The sequence below is a fragment of the Apteryx rowi genome, unplaced genomic scaffold (assembly GCF_003343035.1).
Source record: "Apteryx rowi isolate R43461 unplaced genomic scaffold, aptRow1 scaffold_386, whole genome shotgun sequence".
Classification (NCBI taxonomy): domain Eukaryota; kingdom Metazoa; phylum Chordata; class Aves; order Apterygiformes; family Apterygidae; genus Apteryx; species Apteryx rowi.
The window spans coordinates 840,532-853,366 of NW_020450374.1; the positions used below are offsets into that span (position 1 = coordinate 840,532).

General features: G+C 36.8%; 1 protein-coding gene across 1 annotated transcript in view; it reads left to right on the forward strand.

Moving 5' to 3' along the window:
* The first annotated feature begins 18 nt into the window (after window positions 1–18).
* USP12 (ubiquitin specific peptidase 12) overlaps window positions 19–12,835 on the forward strand; it is a 40,880-nt gene continuing 28,063 nt past the window's right edge. The window contains exon 1 of the mRNA XM_026074332.1: window positions 19–307. Coding sequence (XP_025930117.1) covers window positions 260–307 — 48 coding nt within the window. The 5' untranslated portion in view covers window positions 19–259. The remainder of the gene's footprint in view (window positions 308–12,835) is intronic.

Consider the following 12,835-nt stretch of genomic DNA (forward strand, 5'->3'; position numbering starts at 1 on the left):
GCGCGGGGCTGGGGGTGAGCGAGGGAGCGAGCGGGTCTGGCGCTCTCTGGGAGTCGCGCGCCGGGCCGTTGGGGCCGTTAGGGCCGTTAGGGCCGTTAGGGCCGTTGGGCTGCGTGCGCCCTGCGGCAGGCGCTGGCGGGGCCGGCGAGGGCTGCTTCCGTCGCCTGCCTTGCCTCGCCTTCTCCTCCTACTCCCGCCCGGCCCAGCCTGGCTCCGCTCGGCTCGGCGCTGTGATTGGGCGGAAGATGGCGCTGGGCGGATGGAAATCCTAATGACAGTCTCCAAAATCGCCTCCATCTGTACCATGGTGAGCGCGGGGCCGGGGCCGGCCCTGTCCTGCCGGCTCCCCGGGGGGTGGGGGCGCGGGCGCGGCGGGTCCCTTTGGGGTGGTGGAAGGGGCTGCGGGGAGGCAGGCGAGGGGCGGGCGCGAGCTGCGGGGGAGGCCGGCTTTGCGCAGCGCCCTGGCGGTGGGTGGTGCGGCGGCGTGGGGGACSGGGCGGCGAGAGAGCGGGGCGAGCGGCGAGGAGGTGTCCCCCACCCGCGACCGTGGGTGGGGATCGGAAGTGGAGCGTGGTTAATCGGATTTGGGAGGCTGGATCTTGATGCAGACGCTGATGGGATTGGGTTGGGCTAGGTGTGAAGGGGAATCCTGGTTATGAAGGTGATAAAATGCGTGGTTTTTCAACACAGCTTTTCCCCCGAAGTGTGCCGAAAGCTGGGAGGGGGAGCTTTAGGACCATTGGCTGGAGTTCGGGATTGCTTAGTGCAAATATGTTTTTAGGACAGGATTTCTGCAAGTGCTCTCCGACTCTCGATCCACCTTGTAATTGTTTTCCGCTTTTACAGTACTTTACTATTGTTGTGGCGCTCTAATTGCCTTGCATATTAGCAGGCGGGTGCTTCTCTAGTTACCCGGAAAAGTGTTAGCATTCCGTGTGATCTGTTTAGCCAAGCACGCACCACGCACTTGCATGTAATTTGAATTGTTTGCATCGATCCGGGTCCTGATAGAAGACTTATTTCAGTGATTGCTTTTCATTACACTCTCTCTTTATAAATTAGAGCTATAAGCAGATGCATAGATATAATAAGACTCTCGGAGTGTTTTTTTTTTTTTTTTTTTTTAAGAGGGATCGGGAACTGAATAGATTCACTAATGTAGGGATGCTGAATTTAAGGAAGGAAGTATGCTGTGGATAGTTTCTACTTGTCATGGATAAGATGTGTTGATGGGTCATAGTCAAAGATCTTGTATCTGTGCTCTCTTCTACCTGTTCTTTGAACAAATGAAAATTCTGGTTCCCAAATCTGTTTCCACAGAGGAAGGGAATGCACTCTCTCATCCAGTTCATTACTTTGCTAAATTGGGATTATAACATACATTAATGTCAAACAATGGGAAATGCTTACATGTTTATCATTGTAAAGTGCTCTATGATTTTCATAAATCTTGCTGCAAAGAGGCTTTAATATCTCAAGCAGTCATTTCAAAGGTGGCCCAAGAGTATTTTAAATGAATGAATGCCTGTAAGTTCATGGGCTAAAATTGCTCAGGTGGTTGCTAGTCAGCTGTAGTCTTGTTTTTTTGTGATATGGGAGATCACATCTTTTCATTTGAACTTGGAGGGTCAGGCTTCTTGTACTCATGAGCTATATGCTAAGATCCTTATGCGGCCAAATGTTGTAGGATGTGTACTATATACTTCAGGAGTTCTCATTCTCTGAAGTAATTGTATTTTAGGTGAGGCTGTTGAGGAGCCAATGTGATTGATCCTTGTAGAATGGAGCAGTCCCATTTTGTTGCAGTCTTTGCTAACATATTTCCACCCACAGTTGGCCATCATCTTTGTGACAATGTAGTTTCAGTGCTGGTTCCTTGATTTAAGTCTGGTGTGGGAGCTCACTTTTCTTCTTATAGACAGTTTGGAAGTTACAGCTCTGGACTGGCCAAGCAGCTAGTTTAAGATTATTCTCTATGTATGGATATTAGAAATGACGTTAAACTATTTATGTCAATCCATAAACAATTTTTTTCAACTAAAAATCTTCTTACGATTAACTAAAGTGTCTATAACCATGAAGCTGAAATTCTGATGTCAGTTAGGTATTATCTGTCCAATCATAATCATGTGCACTGAGGTGAAAAACTCCAGGCATAAGATTTTTCCCATGCCTTTCTATGCTTGAGCTTTAACAGTGCTGTGTGATAGGAGAGCTAGCAAGGGATGCCCAGAGTAAAACCTTTTTTAATACTTAATAGATAATGTAGGATTGTGCTTAAAAAAATTTCAGTAAGGATAGTACTGAAAAGGACTTGATATTTACTCTGAAGTTGTTTAGAACAATGTGTTTAGGGTCAGGCAAATCTTTTCTAACAAACATGTTAAAGTATATATTTTGTGGAAAAAAAATGAATATAAATATTGATTTTTTTTTTTTTTTTTTCTGGCAGTTATTCTTTGTGTCAATCCACTGTTTGACTAAGCTCCCAGATAACCTTCTGAAATTTCTCACGAGGTTTTTCCTCACCTTTTCCCCATGTCTCTTACAAGAACTCTCAAGCTTTTGCTTCTCTTCTTGTGTTTGATTAGTACAAAACCAGTAACAGGCTATTTTTGTCCAGAGACGATTTGTGCTGACACAAACCTAACATGTATGTACACTTACGATCTGTAAAACAGCTTTTTGGGAACTACGTATGTTGAAGAAGCTCTTCCATCTCAGGCCTGCATTTCATGACTTCCTTTTTTGTATCCAAATTGAAGTTTTAGTTCTTCTGACTCACTTATATTTTAGGCATCTTATCCTTTTTGTTCAAGCCCTGAATATTAGAAAGTAATAAATTAGGTTTTACAGCACTGGCAGGTTGTGTGGGTACAGGGAAGAGCAATATCCAGGATTTTTACTTTGTTAGCCACAGTGCCTTTTCAGATGATCTTCTCTTCATTAGTTCATTGATCTGTACTCCTGTGTTCATAACAATGATGTTATAGGTCATCTTAAAAGACTCTCTTCTAGTGTTATATCCCATCTTTGGGCTTCCTTGGACTTTTTTTTTCTACAGTTACCACTCCCATGGTTCTTTGTGCTGTAGTAAGACTTAATTACAAGGCTGAAGATTGTGGAGAAGCTCTGTCCTTGAGTGATTTAGTCACTGTTCTTGCTGCAAAATGAATGAGGTTAAAGGTTTTTTGTTGTTCTTTATGCTTTTCCAGTAAAAGTAGAACTTGTCCTTTTACCCTTATCCATGCATTAAACTGCAATGAAAGTCTTACCTGACTGAATTATATGGGGGTTTTATGCCTGGCTAGGAAATAGGAAAGTAACCCATGCTAACTGCAATGAAGATGTGCCCCAAGCTATATTCATCATAAAACAGAGATTGAATCTAGTATTTCTGACTTTTGCTTCTGCTGTCTAGAATCTAGCAAACGCTTGTTAGCAGCTGAAAGGTATCAAGTCTTTTGGTGATTGAAGTAAAGAGTAGAAATGTACTTTGTAGCTTAGAAGACAGCAGTCTGAATATATCAGACTCAGATGTACAAAAGGAAGTTGTAGTAGTAGTACTTATTTTTCAAGAAACTGAGTAATTATGTTAGCACAACCTGAAAAAGTTTAAAGCATTTTAAAAATGATGCTAATCTAAAATCTGTAGTATTAGACATTAGAATCTTTTGCTTCATCTTTCAGGTATTTGTCTACATGTTCCCTTCTTTCTCTATCTGCCAGTCTAGTGTCTTATATATCAGGCCAGTGTACTTTGTTTTGAAGTGTCACAGAATGTCTTCAGTGATTAATTCAGACACCGAAAACTGACATCAAACACACAGTTTGTAGTTTGGCTCTGGATTGCATAATGTAACAGTGTGTTCTGTATCAGAAGTCTGTGCATATCTTAGAATCCAAATTTTTGGTTTTAGGCTTGTTTTTTAAAGGAATAAAACTTAGGGAGTCATACTGAATGGCTGGCTGTTGTCCTTTTCCTGTCTCCCTGTCCCACTAGTACCCTTTTGCCTATTTCAGTCACATTTGACAAGGTTGAAGAGGTCTCAAAGATTCTTAACTTCATACAAGATTATGGGAGAAAAAGGCTGGTAAGAGGAAACAGACCCTGTAAGTGCACAGCTGAGGTAAGGTTGCAGTGCACACAGTTACCTATCTCAAACGTCATGTGAAAGAAATTTTATAAAAATGCTTAATTGCAAGAAAAGCTTATACTTGCAATTAATTGTAAGATATGTATACATATATGGGCTTAATTACTGCTCAAGGAATTATATGTTTACAATAGGATTTTCAAACCTGGTTGTGAAATCTGCACTTAATGTAAATTTAAGTTTGTCAGAGTCAGCCAGAAATGACTACCATGTATTCACTTCTGTCCCTTCTAACTGGGCCATCTGCTAATTGATGATCAGTTTAACAGATTCCATAGGAAAGTGGAAGGAAGAGGCATGCTGGAAGAAATGAGAACTGAGAGTTGCGGCAAGGACAGAAGAGTCATGTAGGAAAACAGCTTCAAAGTGAGCAGGTGATAGAAAAGAAAGCAGAGGATGAGAGGACTAAAGTAACACATGTAAGGGTTCTGACTTGTGCTTACAGAGAAAATAACGGTGTTACAGTATTGCTTTACCCAGCTGTCTGACTTGCTCATGTAACAGAGTTGGCAAGAAGGAACATGTGCTGTGTCTCAGCTACTCCATTTCATTCTGGAATTGTGACTTGAATCCACCTTGATCAGTGTACTGGAGTGTGTAGGCACATGTTTTGTTGTGGTGATTCTGTTGCAAGTGCATTAAATTTTGGAGAAGCATGTGTTAGACAGTTGGCATAAGACCTTAAACCACTACAGGGAGGTTCATCTGTTGGTGTTCTAATCAGAATTTCCCATGGTGAATATGACACTAAGACTCAAGGCATGATTGTGACGTTTGTCATCTTTACTTTCATAGATGTAACCTGTTACAATATGACAACAGAAGATGAGTCTGTACGTTTGCTCTTTAAAATACTGGGTTTGTGACACTCTTAAATAGTCTAGTTAATTTATGCAAATTTGTTATAGTTTACATCAAAATACAGATTTGACTGTCTAAATTAATATAAAAATGTCAAATATGAGACACATGAAACAAAAAAATTCCTGAAGCTGCGTAGCTGTAAAGCAATATTTATACCATAGAGCACAGAGAATTACATAGTTGTCATTTTGCTAGAATAATTTCAATTATACAAATGCCCTTTTTTCTTTTTATACCTGTATGTATATGTATATTCATTCTGAGCATGAAAACATCATGAAATACAACCTTCGACTCTAATCTTGCCAACAGTGAAAATTTTTAGGTGCTTCAGTGGGATTAATTGATCCTATTAATACACAAAACCTGAATATTTACATAGTCTTTATATTTACTTTTTAAACTAGTGAAACAACTAATTTGCATTGAAACTTGTAGGGGTGATTCTATAAAAATGTACTTAAAGGATATCTGTTCATTAATTGATGTCCTCTACTTTCCTTTTTCAAATTTTCCAAAGAAAAGAGGAGCCTTGTGTTGATAACTTTTCCTTTCCTAGCTTAGGAAGTTTATGAAAGTTAAATGTGTTTAACAAATGTTATCTTTCAAATAAGGTCCTTACTCTGTCTACTCTTTCAGTCTTAAAAAAAAAAAAAAATCTAGATCTTTTTTCTAGTGGTGTTATCAGAATGATGTATCAACAAAAATATACCTGAATTGGAAAACACTTTTACCATTTTTCATAAACTCAAAAATATTTAATGATTATGTGAAACTTGTGAATTATAAAAGCAGCATGCTTGTTTTTATCAAGTAGGAATTACATAGATTAAATTAACTTTTAAAAGGGTACATGAAACACAGCATAGTGTGCAGTTTATTAATGAAACCATTTGAGCAAGTGTGTTCTTATATTTCTTTTATGCTCTGCATTTTGGGTGATCAAGTAAGTCTGATTCTAGAAGATGAGTATAATGCTTCAAACTGTCTATACATGTATTTAGTTGGTGAAAGTTTTTGTAAGGTCACCTCCTGATCCTCTTAAATACTTTTCACAGACTTCCTATATTGTCTGTTAGTATAATTCAACCCTTAACTAAAAATCTATGAAGGTAATAGTTTTCATCTTTTGGGAATCTGCTTAGTAAATGTCATTATGAAATGTTTTGCATTGAACCTGGCAAAAATCCATCTAGTTGGAAGAACTTAAAGCAAACGCTTCTGGTATCATAAACAATATTACCCCAGGAGTTTTTTTTGAAATATACAAGATAAATAATACTTATCTTATTGACAGTACTTTATTTTTAGCAATGCCATTGACTTCCTTCTGCATTGAAGATAATAAACAAAGTCCATTGCAAGTGTAGTAGCAAATTCGTAAGAACTGTAGAGGCATCCTTAGGTCTTTGCATGTTTTGAAGATCCATTCCATGAAAAAACAAAGCCCAGAGTTCTAATTCTTGGAGTCCCTGCTTCATATGTGAGAGGTTTGCTCAGTTGAGCTCAAAAACACAGGTGTGGTAGATATTTGAAATGTGAAGAGAATGTAATTTTATGCTATACTGTCATCTTCCTTGTTCCACCAATCTTACATAATAAGATACATAAGTATCATAAGTACATATGTATAAAATACATAAGACAATGTCTTAAACTAATCAGTTAACATAATAACATTTTTAAAAGTATTTTAAATATATGAATTGAAAAAAACCCAAGTATTTCATAGTTAACTCTATCGATAAAGTCAGGTGCTATTAAAGCATGTTTTTTTGCAGATAAATGAACAACGAGGATTACTGAAGTTTACTCAGCATATTTCACTTCTGCTTCCTGGGCAAGAAATGCATCATAAGAAATGCATTTGCATTTTGGTTTCTGTTGAAACAACAAATGTAAACTGATTTAATATAGCTATATTGTTTGTTCTTAATCCTGATTATATAAATGCAGGGAAAACGTGAATTTACACATTCTGATTAAACATGATTAGAAGAGTAGAAATATGTATTTCTTCTTTAATAGAAGATTTCATTAGCCACAGTATTGTGCATTATTTAGAATAGGCTATGTAAGTCTGTACATCTTCAGTAGTAGCACAGACAAGGAAGAGTCTTCTAATACCTGGCAAAAAAAGTGAAAGCATAATTAAATGAGTGCTTATATTGCTGAGAACAAATTATAAATAATTAGTTTAATTCTGCACTCATAATGTTTTGTGACAGAATTCAGTAATGTTTTATTCTTGTTGAGGAAAACATTGTTATTCCTGGGTACAAAGTTTACTATTTACTTTTAATGTCTTTTAGTCACCAGGAAAAGTTCTGTTTTATGTTTTTCTTTTAGTTACCTATAGCTTAGGACATATTTGAAAAATTTGGCTTATGTGTACCTATGCAACATGACTTAGTTACGTGAGTCACTTATCTTTATTATTTCTTGCTTCTTGGGGAAGGCAGAGAGTATTGCAGGGAATAATCTGGCATAGAGTATATATGAAGGGAGAAATGGATCTTTAGAATTTTGATGGCAAGTATAAGTTTTGAGATAGAAAATTTCTTTTAAAAGGTAAAATTTTTAGTTTTACATGGGAAATTTACAACTCTAAAGCTAAAATATAAAGTGTGTTACAGCAAACTACTGAAAAGATGGCCTCTTGACTTTATCAACTGCTGTTTATCCTAGAAAGGGATAGATCATCCCCCTTCCCTGTCCCAGAAAAGATAAGACTAACACCAGTATAATTTTAAAAGCATTTTAGACTGGTTATGATCAGGTCTTTTTAAGAGAACTTCTTTCAGCTAGACTGGATGATAATGACAAGGTAGGACACTAAAACTGCTATTGTTTGCCTGCATGCTGACATGTTTTTAGATAGTATTTTTAATATAGCCTGGCGATATATTTTTTTTCTTTAGACAGATGCTATAGAGTGGGTGTATTTATGTTAGTGTATTAGTTCAAATAAGGCATGTGCACTTCTGAAGAGCTTCTTCCAGGCATCCTCTTGTACCACAGTTTGGTTTTGATTTTAGAGTGGTCTTACAGTGCACGAAATAAATTCCTCTTGGAGGAAATGAAATTGGGCAATGTGTTCCAGTCACAGCTGGGTGTTCAGTTCCAGAGCTGGGTAGAACCAGACTGGTGAAAAACCTCTGAAATTGAAATAATGTGTATGTCAGATCATAAGCACCAACTGATGTGCTTTACAGGTCTGCTCCTATTGGCTTAAGCACATTAGCTGTCTCGAGTACTAGTTCTGCATGTAGCACCAAAATAGTGTGACCTCTGCTGCAGTGAAAAAAGGCATTTGTAAAAGCCAGGAAATAGTAGTTAACAGGGTTTTTTTTTAAGCTTGCTACAAAAATAAAAAAGGGGCAACAAATGCAGCTTATATCTTCACTTTACCATTTTTTTCCTTTCCCATTGAAATGTACCTGGGTTAATTTCTTAGTTTATTTTTGAACTTTGAGAGAATCTATATTTATAAAACTTGCAAATTAGGGGAAATCAACTATACTTAATTAAACAAACATAGAATATTTTCCTCTCCCACTGTGTTTTCTGGCCTTTGATTCCACTAAACTGAAATAAAAACACTCATTTGTTTCATGTTAAATGTGTTAATTTATAGAAACCTCAAGCTCTTTTGAAAATAAAAATTGAGAAACTATTTGTTTAGGGCCTCTCAGGATAAGCATGGATTCTTATCCCTGAATTAAGTCATTAGCAGCTAAGGGCATATTTGATAAATCCAATAATATAGCCTCTTTCTTAACTTGGTGGGGGAGAGAGGTAATAAACAGTGACTTGAACAAGGTTAAATTAAGATTATTAATGATTTGTAAAGTGTACAGTAGCTCACACTTACACCTAACTTTCATTATGTGTGAGAATACTGTTTTATAACCATTGGTACTTTAACATCATTTCCAGGATCATGTTCAATAATAAATAGAAGTTAGGCGAATCTTGAAATCTGTCCAGGATTAATRTGTTAAGATTAAAAACAAAATAAAGCTCTGTTATTTTTGAGACTTGTCTTTTAAAACTCATAGCAGCATGTGTAGCATCTAGAACAGAATAGTTTACAAAACTGAAGCTCATACAAAACCAAATATTATTTTACATTTCTGCGAACTGTGTGACTTGAAAACAATGTAGTGTAACTTATCCTTACAATTATTATCAAATATATAGAGAACTTGAAATTTGTTTCTTTATGGAATTGGATTTATATGTTTGCTGTATCTTTTTTCTGTATTGAAGTAATCTGTGTTTAATAGGTCATAATCAAAATTTTGATCTTTTCTAACATCTGTTACATTGTAGTGTTGTTTTCCATATGCTATTTTAACACCTGCTTTAACTGGTCTAAATCAAATGAAGTTTATGTTTTGGCATTATTATCTGTTCCAGTGTAAGCTGTAATAAGCCAAACTAGATGTGTTTTAAGATTTCATATTATGGCCTTTATACACACCATAGTAGTTGAAGTTTTATCTTCACTTTATAAAGCTATGTTGTGTTAACTGTTACAAATATATATTCTGTATGCCAGTATAATTATCTCTGGACTGGAAGGAGAATAGTGTAATGCAGTGTATATAGGTTAAATATTAGCTTTTGTTTGATCTCTGTTGTGCCTCTGCTCCTTTCCACTTCTAAAATTTTGGGATAAACCATCTGCATGGTCCCTCTGCCTTCCTGAGTGGAAGCACAGAAACTGGAGGTGGGGTTTACTAACCAGAGTTAATGATGTTCCTTTCTCTCCACTGCACAATGTCAAAGCCAAGGTRCTGTGTGGGGACTGAACACCTGTTGTATAGGCTGTTCAGTGGGCCCCAAAGGGGGAGAGGATCATTCTGGGATCTTCCCACATCTCAGTTAAATGGCAGAAGAAGTACTTCTGTACTCTGCAGCATGCATCATAGACTGAAGTCTCCCAATTCTAGGTCCCAAGCCCAGTAAGTCCATCTTGGCTGGTAGGAGATAGACTCTACTTCTGCCTCAAACCTTTGCTGACCCCTTGCGCAAAAGATCAAATGGTACCATAATAGTTGGTGGTATCACAGTTCTTCCTTTACATCCATATTTTCATAATGGAAGATTCAAATGGTATTGATAATATGTACTGTAATGCAGAATGGGAAATATTTCTTAGAAAAGGCTAGTTAGCTTTTAAAAAGCTTTTCTGGATCGCATGTTAACATGCGTTTTAGCATACTCTTTCAAGCCCCAGCTGCGTACTATGTCCCCACTCTCTGCAACTAACACACTATGCACAGTATAAATTGTTACTTCGAGGGGAGGATTGACTTCTTTTATTACAGACAAAAGGAGAGCTGTAGAGGACAGTCTAAGTAGTTAGAGGGCTTTTATATTGGTATAAAACAGCCATGCTGGTTTGTGTTAATAAAATATTCATAAACAATTACAGTCAAACATAGATAATGCCTTGCTCTGGAATTAAGTGAAAATCTAAGCCTTGAATGAACAGCCTTGAATAATCAGAAAATAGTAACATTATAGGAGTATGTTAACCTGTTTTATTTATTGGCCAGTCAGAATCATTATTATGCTAGAGATCTAAATACGGTATTCGAATCTGTACAAAAAAGAAACATCAGAAAAGTTTAACACCATAATCACCTTCATTCCAAAGACAGAATAAAGCAACTAGTCCATCCTGGCTTTTTTTTTTGGGGGGGAAGCATTTTCTAAAAAGTTGCTCTTGAATTTATTTATTTTTAATGAACTGGAGATTATAACAATAGGGCGTAAAAGGCCTTCTCTGTTCCTTTTTTTCCTGGTTTATTTGTAAATAATACCTACCTTGACAGAGCTTATGGCTGTATTTCAATTTTGTTTTGTTTTAAGGTTGCAAAATCAAATATTCAGAAGTCATGGCGTGTTTTGATCTAAATGAGGGTTTATTCCCCTTCTCCTTACCACCAGCATCGCCATTTGAGAACAGCTTCTAAAATAGTAAGCACTGCAGTCATGTCCCCAGTAAAAGAAAAGCTATGTGATACTGGAGAACTGCAGAGAATATAACTGATGAGAAAGTGTCCAGGACCATGTTGTGAATGGAGTGGAGCTATACTGACCATGTGAAGTGCAGAATTATGTTATCTTTGGCTCTGTTCTAATTAAAGTTGCCATCTCCTAGTGGACCTTTGGCAATGTGTTTCCAGTTTGAGAATTACTGAGCTACGTTGTATAACCAGTCTTAGTTCTGCAGTATTGCAATCACATCATGGTAGATTCCACATAATATAGCTTCTATTTTAATTTTATGCATTTTGATACAGTCATAATTTTAACTTTGTCCCCTTTCCCCATCTGTAATTAATCTGTGAAATCCTGACTGCTATTTTTAATGCACTCTGTGATTTTGATTTAACTTTATTCTGTTAATGCCCAATGCCATTTGCTATATCTTTGGTATAGGTGAAGAACTTGTTGGGAGGGAGCCCTGTCTGTTCTTAAGATTCTTTGCTGTATAGTATGGGCTATTTTAGCTTCACTTGGACCTGACTTTAGACTGGAATATTCATGCTCATTTATTAGTTTTATAGGGAATATATGTATGTGTGTCTGTGTGTATTGATATATATATACATATATTTCAATGTTGTATGCAATGAGTGTTGTATGCAACAAAGGAGATTTAGGGTTGGATACAATTGCTTCTCTCTAAAAGCAGTTAGTGTGAGACTTCATAGAAAGTCTTTTTGTTCTCTGAATTTTCCAGAGCAAGGGCTTGTGCATCTCTTAATTTTTTTTAATAGTTATTTGCCATTGGGTAAGGCCATGTTCACAGCCAGTTATTGTGGAGAAACTTAAATACAGCAATTTATTATCCTCTGTGAAAAGTATTGTTTTACCTAGTAGACAAGTCTAAAAATGATGTAGCTAGAGTCCCCCAAATGGATTTAAATACTTTGTTTATGTTATGGAAGCTGTGTGTGCTATGCTGATAATCTATTTGTGAAAAGGACTTCAGCTTTTTTTCAAAAGAATTGTCATGCTTCTGTTCAAACTGGTTTACAGGCAACTGTTGATGGATAAAATATTATGTTGCTATACTTCCCTCTTCCTACCTTTTCATTTTCCTTCCTTTAAAATCAAGTGTTTACTGAACCAGTTCAGACAAAAGTCATATGTTGGAACCAGAGTAACCAAAGTTACTTCCTCTGCCTTCTTTTTGAGGATCAAAACAACAGATTTGTTGAGCAAAATCTGCAGCATTTCTAATGTGCACCAACACTTGCTGCATTGTGCTGCCATTAAATTTACAAAATGCAAGGTATTTAACAGAGTACTTTGAACATCATATAGTTTTAGTGCAAGTGAAACAGACTCATCTCTTTGTTTCCTGTGAACAATCTGCCTCTTTAAACTTTTTACAAAATGTACTACACAGTGTGGGAATTACCATTGTAGAGAGGAGCTCACCATTTGGCCTTCTATCAGCTGCTTTGCAATACTGTATAAGTGCAATTGTTACTCAAGGAACTGCACTCTGAAAATAATAAATACAGCACACCAAAACAGTGTAATTGCATGAAAGTACATAAAAATGGTGTCACTTATTTTGAGATAGTTTTGAATAGAACATACTTAGAAACAAATCTCTGAGAGGTTTTGGATTATGTTGAAATAATTTGCTGGTGTTGGAAGTGTGTTAGGTTTTTCTCTGTATTATGAGTATCTAAGACATATGGAAAAGAAGACTTGCTGGGTGACCTGTCTACTTTCAGATCTGTGTGAAATGATTTTGTCACCAATCTAAACAMCTAGAGAGT